At 43.0% G+C, this 20,433-nt stretch overlaps 1 protein-coding gene across 3 annotated transcripts in view; it reads left to right on the plus strand.

The window, feature by feature from the left end:
- Window positions 1-16,303, plus strand: part of NR1H4 (nuclear receptor subfamily 1 group H member 4) — a 329,336-nt gene extending 313,033 nt beyond the window's left edge. The window contains exon 10 of one of the 3 annotated variants that reach the window (XM_077265582.1): window positions 15,387-16,303. In XM_077265582.1, the coding sequence (XP_077121697.1) occupies window positions 15,387-15,625 (239 nt within the window). In that variant the 3' untranslated portion in view covers window positions 15,626-16,303. The remainder of the gene's footprint in view (window positions 1-15,386) is intronic. The other 2 variants (XM_077265583.1, XM_077265584.1) reach the window with 2 other exon arrangements.
- The last annotated feature ends 4,130 nt before the right edge of the window (window positions 16,304-20,433 follow it).

The following is a 20,433-nucleotide window of genomic DNA, read 5'->3' on the forward strand; positions in this document are numbered from 1 at the left end:
ATAGAATATCAAAAATAAAATCCAGAAAATCACATTGTATAAATTTTTGATATTCTATCTCTCAATGTTAAAATTAACCTACCCTTAAAATTCTAGACTGTTCATGTCTTTGTCAGTGGACAAACTTTCAAAATCACAAAGGGATCATATACATATTTCCCCCACTGTAGTTCGCCTGGTCTCCCTGAGGTTAGCACGACCAGGTGACAATGATCAAAGGCTGAAAAGGTTTGTGGATACCATCCATGCTGCTGTACAAATCACAGTCCAGGCTACTTCAGGGTAAAATATTGATGGTTTTAATCTCAATCTCAACGAGTTTCAAAGTGAACAGGGTTTCTTCCTCAGGAGAGCATCTTCCTCAGAAGTGCATGTCCTGTTGACTTCAAAACGCGTTGATATTGAGATTAAAAACATCAATATTTTACCCTGAACTAGCCTGGATCATCATTTGTACAGTAGCGCGAATGGTATCCACTAACCTTTTCAGCCTTTGATACTAAAATGGGTCACTAGATGTGACCAGTGGATCTGCGACAGCTGTGATTATTCGTGATGAGCAAGTATACTCGGTGCTCGGGACTCGGGTGATCTCTGAGTATTTGGATGTGCTCGGAAAATTCATTTTCATCGCCTCAGCTGCATGATTTACGGTTGCTAGACAGGATAAATACATGTGAGGAATGCCTGTCTGTTAGGGAATTCCCACATGTATTCAGGCTGTCCAGAAGCCGTAAATCATGCAGCTGAGGTGATGAAAACGAAATCTCCGAGCACATCCAAATACTCGGAGATCACCCAAGCGTGCTCGGGGAGACCCGAGCAACAATGCTACTTGCTCATCACTAGTCATTATTGATAAATCTATATGCCTCTTCTCATGTCACATCAGTTGAGTTTAATCTGATTGTGTTTTCTGACATATAACCCGGATAAGACTCTATTGCGCTTTTTTTCCTACAGTGTATTTGTTGCAGGTGACAATGATGGGAGTTTCATTCAGCAGCAGCTGTGTAACTCCTGTGTAAAATAAATAATTAAATAAAGAAAATGGCTTGGGCTTCCGCACAATTTTCATAACCAGCGAAGGAAAGCCCACGGCTGGAGGCTGATATTAATAATCTGGAACAATATCCTTTAAGTTTCCCAGGCTATTAATAACAGCTCACATCTGTTTGCTTAGCCTTTCCTGGTGAATTTACGGGGAGCTCCAGAAAAAAATGACACAGGGTCCACCCTATAAATTCAAACCAGCAAAGGCTAAACAGACAGCTGTGGGTTGATATTAATAGCCTGGGAAGGGGGTCAGAGATATTGCCCCCCATCACCAGGTTTACCTACATCAGCCCTCTGCCGCCCCAGAAATGGTGCATCCATAAGATACGCCAAGTCTGGCACTCGGCCTCACTCTTACCACTTGCCTTGTGGCGGTGGCAAATGGGGTGATATTTGTGGGGTTGATGTCACCTTTGTGTTGTCAGATGACATCAAGCCCATGGGTTAGTAATGGAGAGGCGTCTATAAGATGCCCCCATTACTAACCCCATAGTTATATTGTAAAATACAGCTCTGGCAAAAATTAAGACACCACTGCAAAATTTTTAGTTTGTCTGATTTTTCTCTTTATAGGTATATTTTTGAGTAAAATGTAAATTGTTCTTTTATTCTATAAACTACTGACAACATGTCTCCGAAGTTCTGAGCAATAAATTAAAAATCCTACAAACTGATAATTTGTCTCCTGAAAAAAAATAAATAAATAAAAAACAACCATATCCCTCACCTGTATGAAGTGATGATTCAATACTGTCCCACGCCATAATCCATGTCTGCGATATTAGGCTTACAACCTTGACGGTGGCATGATGCAACCATCCAGGCTGAAAACTCTGTGATGATATGCTGTGAGTGCAGCTACAGTCACTAGCGGTAACGTCATAGAGTTCACCGCCGGTCACTGAAGCTGCGTTCCCATACTTCACTGTGAGCGGCCTGATGAACTGTGGTGAACTCAAGGAGATCACCGCGAGCACCATGATAATTTTTTAATAGTAATCATACTAATCCGAAGAATAAAGCTGCCTTATCAATTTTACAACACGTGGAACGGCATAAAAAAAAAATGAATTGCTGTTCTTTTTCATTCTGCCTCACAAACATCAGAATAGAAAGCGATTAAAAAATGTCATGTGCCTAAAAAAGGTACCAATAAAAACATAAACTCGTCCTGCAAAAAACAAGGCCTTACATGACATTGTCAGCAGAAATTTGGAAAAGTTATAGCTCTCAAAATATAACAATGAAAAATTTGTTTTTGCAAAAAAAGCATAATTTAACCCCTTAAGCCCCGAGGGTGGTTTGCACGTTAATGACCGGGCCAATTTTTACAATTCTGACCACTGTCCATTTATGAGGTTACAACTCTGGAACGCTTCAACGGATCTTGGCGATTCTGACATTGTTTTCTCGTGAGATATTGTACTTCATGTTAGTGGTAAAATTTATTCGATATAACTTATGTTTATTTGTGAAAAAAAACGGAAATTTGGCAAAAATTTTGAAAATTTCACAATTTTCCAACTTTGAATTTTTATGCCCTTAAATCACAGAGATACGTCACGCAAAATACTTAATAAGTAACATTTCCCACATGCCTACTTTACATCAGCACAATTTTGGAACCAAAATTTTTTTTGTTAGGGAGTTATAAGGGTTAAAAGTTGACCAGCAATTTCTCATTTTTACAACACCATTTTTTTTTAGGGACCACATCTCATTTGAAGTCATTTTGAGGGGTCTATATGATAGAAAGTACCCAAGTGTGACACCATTCTAAAAACTGCACCCCTCAAGGTGCTCAAAACCACATTCAAGAAGTTTATTAACCCTTCAGGTGTTTCACAGGAATTTTTGGAATGTTTAAATAAAAATGAACATTTAACTTTTTTTCACACAAAATTTACTTCAGCTCCAATTTGTTTTATTTTACCAAGGGTAACAGGAGAAAATGGACCCCAAAAGATGTTGTACAATTTGTCCTGAGTACACCGATACCCCATATGTGGGGGTAAACCACTGTTTGGGCGCATGACAGAGCTCGGAAGCGAAGGAGCGCCATTTGACTTTTCAATGCGAAATTGACTGGAATTGAGATGGGACGCCATGTTGCGTTTGGAGAGCCCCTGATGTGCCTAAACATTGAAACCCCCCACAAGTGACACCATTTTGGAAAGTAGACCCCTTAAGGAACTTATCTAGATGTGTGGTGAGCACTTTGACCCACCAAGTGCTTCACAGAAGTTTATAATGCAGAGCCGTAAAAATAAAAAATAATATTTTTTCACAAAAATGATCTTTTCGCCCCCAATTTTTTATTTTCCCAAGGGTAAGAGAAGAAATTGGACCCCAAAAGTTGTTGTGAAATTTGTCCTGAGTACAATGATACCCCATATGTGGGGGTAAACCACTGTTTGGGCGCATAGCAGAGCTCGGAAGGGAAGGAGCGCCATTTGACTTTTCAATGCAAAATTGACTGGAATTGAGATGGGACACCATGTCGCGTTTGGAGAGCCCCTGATGTGCCTAAACATTAAAACCCCCCACAAGTGACACCATTTTGGAAAGTAGACCCCCTAAGGAACTTATCTTGATGTGTTGTGAGAGCTTTGCACCCCCAAGTGTTTCACTACAGTGTATAACGCAGAGCCGTGAAAATAAAAATTCATTTTTTTTTCAGAAAAATGATTTTTTAGCCCCCAGTTTTGTATTTTCACAAGGGTAACAGGATAAATTGGACACCAAAAGTTGTTGTCCAATTTGTCCTGAGTACGCTGATATCCCATATGTGGGCGCATGGCAGAGCTCGGAAGGGAAGGAGCGCCATTTGGAATGCAGACTTAGATGGATTGGTCTGCAGGCGTCACGTTGCATTTGCAGAGCCCCTGATGTACCCAAACAGTATAAGTGACCCCATATTGGAAACTAGACCTCCCAAGGAACTTATCTAGATGTGTTGTGAGAACTTTGAACCCCCAAGTGTTTCACTACAGTTTACAACGCAGTGCCGTGAAAATGAAAAATCCTTTTTTTCCCACAAAAATGATTTTTAGCCCCCCCAATTTTTTATTTTCCCAGAGATAACAAGAGAGCTTGGACCCAAAAAGTTGTTGTCCAATTTGTCCTGAGTACGCTGATGCCCCATATGTTGGGGTAAACCCCTGTTTGGGCGCATGGGAGAACTCGGAAGGAAAGGAGCACTGTTTTACTTTTTCAACGCAGAATTGTCTGGAATTGAGATCGGACGCCATGTCGCGTTTGGAGAGCCCCTGATGTGCCTGAACAGTGGAAACTCCCCAATTCTACCTGAAACTAATCCAAACACACCCCCACCCCTAATCCCAACTGTAACCCTAACCACACCCCTAACCCTGAAACACCCCTAATTCTAATCCCAACCCTAATCCCAACTGTAAATGTAATCCAAACCCTAACCCTAACTTTAGCCCCAACCCTAACCCTAACTTTATCCCCAACCCTAACTTTAGCCCCAACCCTATCCCTAACTTTAGCCCCAACCCTAACTTTAGCCCCATCCCTATCCCTAACTTTAGCCCCAACCCTAACCCTAACTTTATCCCCAACCCTAACTTTAGCCCCAACCCTATCCCTAACTTTAGCCCCAACCCTAACTTTAGCTCCAACCCCAGCCCCAACCCTAACCCTAACCCTAGCCCTAACCCTAACCCTAGCCCTAACCCTAGCCCTAACCCTAGCCCTAACCCTAGCCCTAGCCCTAACCCTAGCCCTAACCCTAACCCTAACCCTAGCCCTAGCCCTAACCCTAGCCCTAACCCTAGCCCTAACCCTAGCCCTAACCCTTGCCCTAACCCTAACCCTAGCCCTAACCCTAGCCCTAACCCTAGCCCTAACCCTAGCCCTAACCCTAACGGGAAAATGGAAATAAATACATTTTTTTAATTTTATTATTTTTCCCTAACTAAGAGGGTGATGAAGGGGGGTTTGATTTACTTTTATAGCGTTTTTTTATATCGGATTTTTATGATTGGCAGCTGTCACACACTAAAAGACGCTGTTTATAGCAAAAAAGTTTTGCGTCTCCACATTTTGAGACCTATAATTTTTCCGTATTTTGGTCCACAGAGTCATGTGAGGTCTTGTTTTTTGCGGGATGAGTTGACATTTTTATTGGTAACATTTTTGGACATGTGACAATTTTTTATCACTTTTTATTCCGATTTTTGTGAGGCAGAATGACCAAAAACCAGCTATTCACGAATTTCTTTTGGGGGAGGAGTTTATACCGTTCCACGTTTGGTAAAATTGATAAAGCAGTTTTATTCGTCGGGTCAGTTCGATTACAGCGATATCTCATTTATATCATTTTTTTATGTTTTGGCGCTTTTATACGATAAAGCCATTTTATAGAAAAAATAATTATTTTGGCATCGCTTTATTCTGAGGACTATAACTTTTTTATTTTTTTGGTTATGATGCTATATGGCGGCTCGTTTTTTGCAGGACAAGATGATGTTTTCAGCGGTACCATGGTTATTTATATCCGTCTTTTTGATCACGTGTTATTTCACTTTGTGTTCGGTGGTATAATAATAAAGCGTTGTTTTTTGGCTTGTTTTTTTTTTTTTTTTGACGGTGTTCACTGAAGGGGTTAACTAGTGGGACAGTTTTATAGGTTGGGTCGTTACGGACGCGGCGATACTAAATATGTGTACTTTTATTGTTTTTTGTTTTTTTTTTTAGATAAAGAAATGTATTTATGGGAATAATATATTTTTTTTTTCTTCTTTATTTAGGATTTTTTTTTTATTTTTTTTTTACACACGTGGACATTTTTTTTTCCACTTTTTTACTTTGTCCCAGGGGGGGACATCACAAATCGCCGATCTGATAGTTTGCATAGCACTCTATCAGATCGGCGATCTCATTCACATCGCCGCAGGCAGATCGGCCATTTTGGATCCGGGGCCTGCAGGGAGGAGACGCTCGGTACAAGGTGGGTACATTCCCTTGTACCAATCGTCTCAGGGAAGCCCGCAGGGAGCCCCCTCCCTGCGCGATGCTTCCCTATACCGCCGGTACACCGCGATCATGTTTGATCGCGGTGTGCCGGGGGTTAATGTGCCGGGGGCGGTCCGTGACCGCTCCTGGCACATAGTGCCGGATGTCAGCTGCGATAGGAAGCTGACACCCGGCCGCGATCGGCCGCGCTCCCCCGTGAGCGCGGCCGATCGCATATGACGTACTATCCCGTCACTGGGAATTAAGTCCCATGTCACCTTGACGGGATAGTACGTCATATGGGATTAAGGGGTTAATGTGTGACAGCAGCCACACTAAAAAAACTATATAAATCTGGTATCAATATAATCACACTGACCTAAAGAATTAAATCGTCTAATCACGTAATCACTTATACCGCACAAGAAACGGCGTAAAAAATAGATAAAAACAATTCTTGATCGGCTGTTGATTTGTTCATTCTGCCTCTCAAAGATCACAGAATGGCTTGGCTAACATTAATCCTGTGTTGAGCACTTACAGTAGGTTTGGAAAGTATTCATACCCCTTTAAATTTTTCAATCTTTGTTTCATTGCAGCCATTTGGTAAATTCAAAAAAGTTCATTTTTTTCTCATTAATGTACACTCTGCACCCCATCTTGACTGAAAAAAAAGCATTATTAAAAAAGACAACTGAAGCTTATGACCATGCGATATTTCAGTTTTTCTTTTTTATTAAATTTGCAAAAATTTCTACATTTCTGTTTTTTTTCAGTCAAGATGGGGTGCAGAGTGTACATTAATGTGAAAAAATGAACTTTTTTGAATTTAACAAATGGCTGCAATGAAACACAGAGTGAAAAATTTAAAGGAGTATGAATACTTTCCGTACCCACTGTACATCGCGGTTTCCATGTAAATCTCTGAAATAAGTGATTACGACAGAACCCCTATAGTGAGGCAGATGGAGGCACTGTGGACACCGTCTGGCCTATGATCCGGCAGAGTTCATCTTTTTAGATGCGTATAAAAATGTGGTCGGTCATACGTTTGTACCTGTCTCCCATAATCTTCAAATTACTCAGAACCCCATGCCACACCGAGGTAAGCAACGAAGCAAAACGTCCCTCCTACGGAACTCCCAAAGCCCCTCCCCTGCTAAAAGTGCCAAACTGTGGATGGTAACCATATGCACCAAAGAACGTTGACTTGCCGGTGGATTCTTGACGGTGATTATTAATAGAAAATTCTGCCAGGTCTAAGTAGGATGCCCAATCCTCCTGATTTTCGGAGACAAAACATCTGAGTTAAGTCTCCAAATTCTGATTAATGCGATCGGTCTGTCCATTCGACTGGGGATGGAAGGCAGAGGAAAAGGATAGCTGCACCCTCAGTCAAGAACAGAACACCCTCCAGAACTTGGAAACAAACAGGGTCCCCCCGATCTGACACCACATTGGAGGGAACCCTGTGAAGCTTCACAATCTCATTTATAAACACTTGAACATGAGTCTTGGCATTCCGAAGTATTGGTGAACCATTTTACTGAACCTATCTACAACCACCAAAACTACAGTTTTGCCTGCAGATACCGGCAGGTCAGTAATAAAATCCATGGATAAGTGTGTCCATGGTCAGCTAGAAATAGGTAGCGGAAGAAGAGTACCAGACAGACAGGTAAGCAATACTTTAGAACGCTCTCAGATACTACAAGAAGATACGCGTCCAATCGCATCCCGTTGCAACCCCAGACACCAAAACGACGAGAATGGAGGTCTGCAGTTGCCTTACCACCAGGATGACCAGCAAACACAGAGTTGTGATGCTCCTTAATTACTTTGCTGTGCAGATTAGATGGCACAAATAACCTTCCTGGAGAGCAGGAAGCAGAGGCGTCCCCCTGGGCCTCCAACACCTCACCCTCCAGCTCAGAGTACAGTTCCGAAATGACTACCCCTTCTGCAAAATCGAGGAAGGGAAGGGAAGCTCCTGGACAAAGCATCAGCCTTGGCATTGACCCCTTGACAGAAGGTGACAACAAAATTGAACCTAGTTAAAAAACAGGGACCATCTACAGTAGCTTTCCTAGGGTTGAGACTTTAGGCCGATTGAAGATATGACAAGTTCTTATGGTCAGTGATAACAGTAATAGGATGGACAGCTCCCTCCAACCAATGTCGCCAGTCTTCAAATGCCAATTTAATCGCCAAAAGCTCCCTTTTACCCACGTCATAATTTATCTCCGCCGAAGATAATTTCTTAGAAAAGAAAGCGCATGGATGCTATTTACCAGGGGACAGACCCTGAGACAACACAGCCCCTACCCCACCTCTAATGCATCAACCTCCACAATAAATGGCTAGAAAACATTGGGTTGACTAAGTATAGGAGGCATGGCAAAACAGCTCTTTAGTGAGAAAAAAGCCTGCAGGGCGGCATCCGACCACTTGGAAAAATCAGACCCCTTCTTTGTCATGTTAGTAAGGGTATGTTTCCATGGTCAGTAAACGCTGTGGGTTTGTTGCTGCGTTCATCCGCAGCATCAAACCCGCAGCGGCCAGATGTTACAGTGTAGTGGATGAGATCTGAAGAAATCCCATCTCCACTATGCTTTCAGGGACTCAGTGCGGAGACGGACATGCGGCGCGTCATTCTAGACTCTGTCTCCGCAAGATACATTTCCCATCCAATGTATTCAGGGCATTGATTCTGTACGGTTCAGTGAACACATGCGTAATCACCTGTGTTCAAAAGCCGGCAGCACTTTGGATGCAGCGGACATGTGCTGCGTCAAAAGCACTGCCTAACACTAAACGTGGGAACATACCCTAAGGAGTTTCACAATTACTGAATAATTCTGGATGAATTTCCGGTAAAAATTAGTAAAGCCCAGAAAACGTTGTAGAGCTTTTAAGTTCTCAGGATGGTCCCAATCAAGGCCAACACAGATCTTTTCTGGATCCATCTGAAAACCAGAAGATGACAACAGGTACCCCAAAAACTGCACTTCCTGGGCGGCGAAAAAATACACATTTTTCTAGTTTGGCGTATAATTTGTTATCTCTTAATATTTGCAGCACCTGCTTAATATGACCCCGATGTGTCTCAAAATCAGGATAATAAACCAAAAATTTCATCTAGATAGATCACCACAAACATGCCCATCAAATTATGGAAAATATCATTAATGAAATGCTGGAATATCGCAGGTGCATTGGTCAAACCGAAAGGCATGACCAGACTCTCGAAAGGACCCTCAGGGGTATTGAAAACCGTTTTCCTTTCATCCCCTTCTCTGATTCTAACCATGGTGTAAGCCCCCCTTACATCCAACTTGAAGAATATCTTAGCTTCCACCACCTGACTGAACCGATCCGGAATCAGAGGAAGAGGGTATGGATCTCGGATGGTAATTTGATTTAATTCCCGGGAATCTAAACAGGGACATAGACCGCCATCTTTTTTCTTCACAAACAAGAACCCTGCCGCCACGGGCGAAGATGAGGGTTTGATATGTCCCTTCTCCTGACTTTCCACAATGAAATCCTTCATGGTTTGTCTCTCAGGGGCAGAAAGATTATACAGTCTGGACTTTGGAAGTTTAGCTCTGGGGGTCAGATTAATAGTACAGTCATATGCACGATGAAGAGGCAAAAACGTCCTCAAACCCAAACAAAAATGCAGGTAAGGTTTCTGTAGAGACGGTAGAAAGGGAAATATTTAATAAGTTGTCATGGCAGTAATCTCCCTGGCTTTCCAATCCACCAATGCAGTAGCGTAGCTACCAGGGGGGCAGAGGGGGCGGACGCCCCGGGCCCTGTGCTCTGAGGGGGCCCACCCGGAGCTACGCTACTGTCAGGGCCGGCGTTAGGGGCCCCTGCCTCCGGTCAATGTTTATCTTTAATTTCCCCTGCGTTTGTACTGTGTATGTAGCTAAGCAACATGCATGGTACAAACGCTCACAGGGAGTCAACAGAGAGAAGGAAGAGAAGGCCTCCAATCAGAGTGCAGGGAGTGAGTCATGTGATCGCTCTTCTGCAGTCTGTGGAGGAGAGGGGGAAGGGAGGTCACTCACCACTCACCCAATCCTGGCTGAGCGCGCTGTGCTCAAAGCTCCTGTGCTGCAGAGAAGTGATCAGCTCCAGCAGCAGCAGCAGCCGGGGACGCAGGGGGACTCTGCCTCTGACTGTGACCTGAGCTCACTTCCTACACATGATGTCTGCATCTGACTGGGAGGAGCCTGAGGAGCAGCCCCCAGGACCAGAGGACACTCTCCACACAGCATGATGAGTATCTTGGCACATGTCATTTGCTATTTAATATGTCTGATCTGTTGCCTTGAATACATACATACAGGCACAGTATATAAAGCAATGAAGGTTCTTAAACTTGTATGTCTTGTTTATCCTGCAATCTGGACAGACACTGAAAACTGACATGTGATCGATAAGTGTCTTGGCACATAATTTATTTACTGCTGATTAGCTTATGAGGAGGAGAATGATTATTTTCTTAAGTTTGGGAGCGGCTGGAATCTTGCAGGACGGCTTTCACATGTGGAAGCTTGTCACCATATAAGGTCCGGCCAGCATCTGTACACCCTCACATACAGTGTTCTAGAATGCGCTCTATGTCCCCAATCCTCTATGCAAGGCACAAAAAAGAGCTTTTATTATACTCACGGATGGCGCGGTCCGGGCGTCACTAGTCTTGATCCGGCGCCGTCCCTCTTCCTGTGATCGCTGTCCCTCTTCGTGTGGAAGATGCGTCCTACATCATGCATTCAGTGTCCTCTATCGCACTCCCATGCAGGCGCACTTCTCTTTGCCCTGCTGAATTCAGAGCACAGTATTGTAGTGCGCATGCGCCGGTTTATTTCCAGGTCATCAGCGCCCTTTGGCCTTTCCCAGCGCATATGCACTACAGTACTTAGCTCTGCTTTCAGCAGCCCAGAGAGAAGGTCGCCTGCACAGGAGCGTGACGGGTGACACTGTGGATGACGTAGGACGTGTCATCCAGATAAAGCAGTAATGGAGGATGGCGATCTTAAGTCAAGACCAGCTATGCCTTGGTGAGCACCCTTGGTGAGTATAATGAGAGGTCATTTTTATGCCTTGCAGAGGGGATTGGGGACACATTTACAGCCTTCCTTATAGAGTCTGCCTATGGGGAGCTGCATTATACTATAGTCTTCCTATGTGAAGTGCATTATACTATAGAGTCTGCCTATGGGGAGTGCATGATACTATATGGAGCCCTATGGGGAATGAATTATACCATATTGAGGACTATCTGGTGTATTATGCTATATGGAGGCTATCTAGGGGGCCATCATTGTGTGGAGATTACAGTGACGGGGCCATCATACAGTGTTGGAGCCAGTTTGGGGGATATTAAGGGGTCAGTATATACAGTAAGGGGGCATCATACTGTGTATAGGGGAGCTGTACAGGGGTGAGACTCGGGACTTTATTAAATGTAAAGTGGGCACTTATTCTTATAGGGGAATTCAGGTTACTGTGACTATCAAAGGGTCACACACAGAGGGCATTATTACTTTCTAGGGGACGAAATGTGGGCCCTGTTTTCTAGGGCACTTGCACCCGGCATTACTATATTCTAGTGGGTTGCTTTAGAATTTAGAGGGCACAGAGAATCACACAGCAGGTGCAGTAATAGGGACACATATGGCAGCAGCGGCTCAGTATTGGGGTATCAGGTGCAGTAATAGGGACACATACGGCAGCAGCGGCTCAGTATTGGGGTATCAGGGGCAGTAATAGGGACACATATGGCAGCAGCGGCTCAGTATTGGGGTATCAGGTGCAGTAATGGGGACACATATGGCAGCATCAGCTTAGTATTGGGGTATCAGCAGGATGAGGAGTTTGTGCAGGTTGGGAATAGATGGTGATGGGGATGGAATGTGAGAAGTGAAATGTGTCTTTGTTGTATTCTCTGCAGCCGAGTCCTGGCTGGAAGAAGTTGTCATGTCGGTCTGGGCCAGATGGAATAGACGGGAAAAATGATCGACTCCATCAGAAAGAACGTCATCAGTAAGACATTATCTGTAACTGTGCTGTGATCTCTTGTATGTTCTGTATGGCTGATATCTCCTACTGACCATATGGCAGTAATATCCATATTGGTCTTTATATAGAGTTTATCTTCAGTAACAGCGCCGTCATCTGCTGAGGTCCTCCTCCACTATTAGGGCGCATCACCGAATTGTAATGAAGGTTACCTGGCTAGGGGCCCACTCAGAAGCTTCGCCCCCCCTGAGCCAAAACCCTAGCTACGCCTCTGCACCAATGGATTATGTTTCACCAACCAGGGAAGTCCCAATACAATTGGAGTGGGAAGACTGTCCAGGACAAAGCAAGGAATTATCTCACAATGAATCGACCCCACCCTCATTTTTACATTATGCACAATCTGAGTGAGAGCTTTCTGTGCAAGTAGCGCTGAGTCGATGGTGAACATGGGAGTGGGCTTAGCTAAAGTACAGCAAACAAGCCCATGAGTTATAGCAAACTCAGCATCAACCATACTGACTCCAGCTCCACTGTCAACAAACACAGAAATGTCCTTAGTTTTGCTCTCCAACATCACCTCTGCTGTCTGGACAAACTGGGAACTGCAGGCTAACGAAAAATGCACCCCTTGCTTATTCAACTCCAGACTACCAACAGTTAAATGAGTTGTTTCCTTTTGCTTAGGCATCAAAGGACAGGCTCCCCAAAAATGTCCCTTTTTTCCACAAAAAAACACACACCCTTTTTTTGCGAAACTCGGAAAAATTTGGGCCTTCAGGAATATTTTCAGTGAAAAAAAATGTAATATTTCAGTTTCGTGGCCCAATACTATATAATTCCGTGAAGCACCAATGGGTTCAAGATGATCACCACACCCCTAGATAAATTTCTTAAGGGTGTAGTTTCCAAAATGGGGTCACTTTTGGGATGTTTCTGCTGTTTTGCTCTCCAAATGCGACAAAGCATTTGCAATCTATTCCAGACAATCTTGCATTCCAAAAATCAAATAGCGCCCCTTCCCTTCCAAGCCCTGTCGTGTACCCAAAAAAGTTTCTGACAACATATATGGTATCGCTGTACTCATGAGAAATTGCACAACATATCATGTGGTCCATTTTCTCCTGTTACCCTTGGGAAAATAAAAAATTGGGGGGGCTAAAACAACATTTTGTTAGAAAAAACCCAAATTTTTAATTTGTATGGCCAACGTGTGTGCTCACTACGCCTCTATATAAATTCTTGGTGGGGGTAGTTTACAAAATGGGTTCACTTGTGTGTGTGTGTGTGGGGGGGGATTTCCAATGTTTAGGCACACCAGGGCCTTTGAAAATGCAACATGGCATCCGCTATCTATTCCAGCCAATTTTGCACTTTAAAAGACAAATGGTGCTCCTTATCTTCCGAGCACTGCCACGCACTCAAACAGCAGTTTTCCACCATGTATGGGGTATGTGTGTACTCAGGAGAAATTGCTCAACAAATTGTATGGTCCATTTTCTCCTGTAAGCATTGTGAAAATGAAAAATTTGGGGCTAAAGTAACATTTTTGTTGTAAAAATTAAAATTTTTATTTTTTCCTTCCATGTAGCTTTTATTCTTGTGATGCACCTAAAGTGTAAATACGATTCTTGAATGTGGTTTTGAGCACTTTTATATATGCAGTTTTTAAAATGGTGTCACTTTTGGGTATTTTCTGTCACAAAGGCCTCTCCTCGTGCTTAAAAAAAATAGGTTTTGTAACTTGTTGTAAAAATGAAAAATTGCTGATTAACTTAACCCTTCTAACAAAAAGAAATTCTGTTCAAAAAATGATGCTGATGTAAATTAGACATGTGATAAATGTTATTTATTAATTATTTTGTGTGGTCTAACTATTTGATTTAAAGATAACATTTTGGAAAGGTAAACATTTTTTGTCAAAGTTTTGTTATTTTCATTAATAAACGCAAATTACATAGTCAAATGTTACCACTAACATGAAGTACAATGTGTCACAAAAAAACATTCTCAGAATCACTGGGATATGTTGAAGGTTTCCAGAGTTATTACTACATAAAGTGACACTGGTCTGATTTGAAAAATGAGCCTGAGTTATTAATCCACAAAGTTGCTTGGTCCTTAATTGACTGGGCTCTCCCGCTCATACGCTGCAGTGACATTCTAAAACATCACTACATAGGAGAGCAGCTATATGTGATCATATTGTTGCGAAAGTGGGGATCTGGCTGTCAAAGATAGTGAGTCGCCAGAGAGAAGGCACAGATTGTGTATTTTCCTCTTTGCCTTCTCGTTCATTGAACACACAGCTCTAAATAAGCACTTTGTATGCAGTAATAGGAAGTGCTGATGACACTTCCTCCTACATACACAGCAATGTGATTGCTATGAAGAGCAAAGAAGCAGGAGTTACTGGGTCATAAGAGACCTCTCCTATGCAGCCAGGAGGCTGAATTTGTTTTGTAATGCTACGTTCACATTTGCGTTGTGCAGCGCAGCGTCGGCGGCACAATGCATACACAACGCATGCAAAACGCATGCATAACGCTGCGTTTTGCGACGCATGCATTGTGTTTTTGGAAGCCAAAAAAATGCAACTTGCTGCGTCCTCTGCGCCCTGACGCTTGCGTCAAAAAAGACGCAAGCGTCTAAAAACGCAAGACAACGCATGTCCATGCGCCCCCATGTTAAATATAGGGGCGCATGACGCATGCGTCGCCGCAGCTGCGCCCGACGCTGCACTGCACAACGCAAATATGAACGTAGCATAACTGGGGCTAATATATCAGCCCCAGTTACAAGGGAAATGAGATGAAAATAAAAATACTTCAAAATTTAAATGTCCCACAAAGGTCTATTAAGTCCTTATTGGGGGCAGAATGTCTAACATAAATGAAAAAAAAATCCAAATCGCTTTTACTAGCCACGCAAAAAAAAAAAAACCTGAAGCAAAAAACAAACAGCGAATATGATAAAAATGAAACCTCATGTAGCATGAAAAAAAAAATGCAAAAATTACTTGACTATCTGAACGAGAATTTTTTTTATAGGTTTTTAAACCGTATGTACAAAAAACTTAAACAGAGGTAAATGGCCCAGTCTCTAACTCGTTAAAGACAGTATTTTGGCACAAATGTCAACAGAATTCTGAAGCATTTAGCTTGATAATTCTCCCCCAATGTTTGTTGCTTCTCGTTGTTGTTACCATTATTCACAAGCATTCAGAAGACGAATTATGCGCCGTCATGCATTTCTAACATTCCAGTTATCTGTGTGGTGACATTTACTCATTTTTTATACTTCACCATTCATTACAGATCGACAATACATCAAAGACAAGGAGTCGGTGGAGAATCTTCAGGAGAGCTTCCTGCATATTCTAGAGAAGCTGTGCAAGCAGCATCACCCCAACAACCCTCAACACTTCGCTCGACTTTTGGGGCGTCTCACTGAGTTAAGGACATTTAGCCATCACCATACAGACATGGTTATGTCTTGGAGAGTCAGAGATCACAAATTTACTCCCCTCCTTTGCGAAATCTGGGATGTACAATAATGAAGATGTTTTTATGCAAAAACTGTAACTTTATCTGTATTTTTGTCGCCTATAAACTAAGTCTGATCAGCATTCTAATGGGATATAGACATATTTAAATACAGAAGAGTAATTAACATTAATGTTATATGCATTTGTATATAGAATACATGTGTCTTTGTACAACTGTTTTGTGTCAATTTGGAGTTATATCATAGAGCACATTGAACCCATTAATACATGTGACAATTTACATAATGTTAATTTTTTTTCTTTGAAATGGACAAATTATTTATCCATCTATAGGGACTGGTTCCAGCAGATCGCAAGTAGTCCAAGAACTACTGTAGATTTGGACCTCCGATTTATATTAGGATTTCTCTGTCCGAACAAAAATATATGTTTCTGGTGCACCTTGCTAGTTATATATTATTCTTTATCAGTGGTGGACACCGACAGAAGAGGGCCTCTGTGCAAGACAAGTATATGGGCCCCTCTTTGTATCTGTGTCAGAACCTGCAGTTGATTTGAAACTAGAAGTGGGTCCCATACCTCTTGGGCCCTTGCGTGGTTGCACCAATGATATGTCCACACCTGCTCCTCATGACATAACACCAACAAGTTTCAGAGACCCTATGAAAAAACTTGTGACCTGGGAGCAAAAAACTCAATAAATGTGTCTCATGCCTGTTAAATATTAATGCCGTATGCTTAATTAATTTTGTTTTTGTTTGTGACATAATTCTGGCTAGTTTTGCTTAGTAAATCTCCCCAAAATGTTAATTTGCTGCCATGGAAAATATGATACCATGTTGACTAATTACTAAATTGCACAAACAAGATCAATTTAAAATTGGATGTCCTCTCGGATTATCCTTTATAATATGCCTTATGGATGTCATAAGGAAAGAGACTACTCAATTTGCCAGGGGTGAAAGCAACTGCAAATGGTGCTTTGAAGGACTTGGTGAGAATGTATCACATGCTACTCCATTCATTTGAATTAATGCTATGTAACGCTACAGGGGAGATATGTTGGTCGACAACACATTGCATGACGGATTCAGTAGCAATTTAAGTTAAGAAGACAAAATAGTCAATCCTCTTGAATTGCTCAAACTTCTCCATTTATGCAAGCAAACATTATTAAAGCTTACAACAATGCCCATATGCATTAATAGGGAGTTTTACACACCATGGAGCCAGTTAAATACATTTTCAACAGAGTTCTGGCCCTAGGCTAAGTGCACACTGAGATATTTTGCTGAGTTTTTTGGAGCAGAAACTCAACGTTTTTGAGGAGATATGAAGAATGGTTTGGAGAATTTCTGTTTTTCCCTCACTCAGAACTGTAGGTAATAATACACTGGATAGTTTGCTAAATGAATGATGTAATTCTACATCTGTCTTTACTTAGTGAATCAACCGTATTGTGCCAACTATTGCTTATATCAAAAGGTAAGTGACCATTCCTGCACAGGGGCCCACCAGGAATTGACCCGTTCCCACGTGGGCCAGTTCTGAGCCTGTATGTCAGTGTGCTGCCCATTTTTACAACAAATGGCACACAGACCCAATTTCTTTTGTGCACCCATAGACTTAAATAGGTTAGTTTTATCTGAGACATAGAAGAGTATGGAGCGTGCTACAATTATTTTCACACGGACATTCAGCCTTTGTGAAAAAACTGTCATCTGCACATCCCAACTGAACTATATCGGTTAGTGTGCTGTCCAATTTTTACTTGGACACCACACATCCATAAAATACGCTCGTCTGATCTACATTCCCATATCCGTGTGACACGTAGTGCTTCATTAGCCATACACACAACTATTTTATAAACGGATCCGTTTGTTTGATAATTAAGACTTAGAGCATGTCCTTTTCTCATCCGTTTTATGGATGAGACTCGACTATCAAAGTCTATGGAGATCTGTTAACGAGGGATGAAAAAAAGAAGACATACCAGTACTTTTTACTTCACTGATCCACTGACACAAAGCAATAAGTAAATAAAAGTTCAGACAGTTCACTTTCAGTTTTTAAAAACAGAGGAGAATATATGGATGCGGCATCTAAGCAAAAGAAAGGAAGCATGGAAGAGAAACAGTCAGTTTTACAAGATGTAAAAATAGACATGGATTAATGTAGCCTTGTTTGTGGCCTGCTTTTCCTGCAGTAATGTTGCAAATTGCATAAGGGCAACCTGTTGAAATCAATGAAAGCAGAGTCTCCTCACCTTCTGCCATTGTTTCTGTCTTGCAATCCAATCCATAACATCTCGATCAACAAGCTAGACCTTCTTCAGGCACACAGACTGCATATAGGAGAGGTGTGCGAGAGAAGCACTAGTGGTCAAGCGGCCTGACCGCACTGGTTATTGGCTGAAATGTTATATATTGGTTTGCAAATAAACATCGCATCTATTTTACTAGCGAGTACCTAGTTCTTCATAAGTACTGCAAGTGGTAGGATCCTACTAATACACCACTGGCTCGGAGTGCTGCAATCTCCCAGTGTGCCGTACCGGCATTACACCAGCATGTGTCCCGCAACATTACCCGTGCCCTCAACAATGCTGTTACTGGAAAAGTCCACCTAACCACGGACACGTGGAAAAGTGCTTGTGGGGAGGGACGGTACATCTCACTGATGGAACACTGGTTTAACATGGTGGAAGCCGGGACCCCGTCAGACCTTGGGATGGGACAAATCCTACCCACGCCGAGGATTTCGGGCCCTACATTAATCAGGGTTGCCCCCACAGTGTACAGCTCCTGCACCTCCTCCTCCTGCTTTTCAGCCTCCATCTCTGAAATCAACACATCAGTCAGAAGCTGGAAGCACTGCAGCACTGCCTCAGTCAAGTGGCAACAGGCTGTGCTGAAGTTAATCTGCATAGGTGACAAACCGCACAATGCAGAAGAGTTATGGATAGCGCTGAAAGAGAAGTCAGATATTTGGATGACACCGCTGAACCTACAACCAGGTATGGTCGTGTGTGACAATGGCCGGAACCTGGTGGCGGCTCTAAGACAAGGTGAGCTCACACATGTACCTTGCTTGGCCCATGTGCTTAACGTCGGAAAACCTATCCAAAACTGCCGGATCTGTTAGTGACAGTACACCATCTGTCTGCCCATTTTAGAAAGTCAGATACAGCTTCAGCCGCCCTTGCCGTGCTTCAGCAGCGTTTGCAGCTTCCGGCTCACCGACTGGTGTGTGATGTCCCCACGCGCTGGAACTCTACGCTGCTTATGTTGGAATGGGTTTGTGAGCAGAAGAGGGCAGTTGTTGACTACCAACATCAACAAGGCCGTCAATATTCACTTGCTCAAACTTTCAGCAATGTAATCCTTTAACGCTTGTCTCTCCGGACCGGAGATGTTAAACATCCTTGCTTTAGGCAATTTGGCCCCTGGTTTACATCTGATAGTACAGTAATAGGAGCGATGTGGTGGCAACTCTGAACAACCCTTCTCAGAGAACACATCCACAAAATCCAGAAGTGACTCAGGAACGCTTGAAGTCACAGCAGAAACACATGTGGCCAAGCAATTCTCCTGACAGAAATCACTCCACTGAATTATGTCCTGAGTTTTCCAGTCAATAACCAGGTTGTGTGTAGACAACCAAGGAAAACCCAGAACCAATTGTGCCGGAAGACTCTTGAGCACCTTACATGTAACCTGCTCGAAATGAAGAACCCCAGTATGGAGTTTAACCTCAGCCACAAACTCAGTAATCTTCCCCTGTGGGAGAGGAGCAGAATTGATGGTGACCACGCGGATAGGATGAGGCAGTTTTTCGATCCTAAAACCAGCAGTGCACGCAAACTCCTCATCAATGAGATTTGTGGCAGAACCACTATCCACAAAAACAGTGATTGGCAGCTCTCTGCCAGTGACAACAACTTTGGCAGGGAGCATGCACTGAGAAACCATCATGGAGGATATACATAAGCTCAGATTGGACTCCTCCACACCCTCTGAGCTTAGAAGTTTTCCGCCGTTGCGTTTTTCTTTGACAGCAGAGGACAGATATTAATAAAATGACCAGTTTTACCGCAGTAAAAACAGGCTCCCTGCTTCCTGAATACAGGGGCTCGATGCTTAACATGTGATACCCCTGTGGTTTGCATAGGTTCCGTGGGCTCACCTGCAGCAACCTCACGTGAACCTAAACCTTCTCCCACAGGCGGCGTCTCATGATCCCCCTGATGCAAACGGCGATCAATGCGGACAACAAGACTCATAGCGGAATCTAGTGAAGCAGGAGTCTTGTACATCAGGAGGGCTTTTTTAACCCTATCAGAAACTCCATGAACAAAGTGACTCCGCAGCGCGGGATCATTCCACTGTGTGTCGACCGCCCAGCGGCGAATTTCAGAGCAGTAATCCTCTGCAACACGCTCCCCCTGGCGAATAGTGCGTATCTTAGACTCTGCTAGAGCCATTCTGTCTGGATCGTCGTAAATGTGTCCTAGAGCAGAAAAAAAACTCTCCACAGAGTTAAATGTAGCAGAATCAGACGGCAAAGAAAACGCCCATGCTTGGGGATCCCCGCTTAATAATGACAACACCAGGCCCACACGCTGAGCCTCATTACCTGAGGAGATCGGACGCATCCGAAAATACAGTTTGCAAGCTTCACGAAAAGAAACAAATTTATTGCGTTCCCCAGCAAACTTTTCAGGCAAAGGAAACTTAGGCTCAGCAACTTTACCTGTAACTCCAGCTTGCACATTAGATACTGCTAGTTCCTGTTGCTGCACTGCCCCCCTCAACTCAGTGACCTGTAGGGACAGTGCCTCCAACTGGCAGGTT

This window comes from Ranitomeya variabilis, chromosome 5 (assembly GCF_051348905.1).
Source record: "Ranitomeya variabilis isolate aRanVar5 chromosome 5, aRanVar5.hap1, whole genome shotgun sequence".
Lineage (NCBI taxonomy): Eukaryota > Metazoa > Chordata > Amphibia > Anura > Dendrobatidae > Ranitomeya > Ranitomeya variabilis.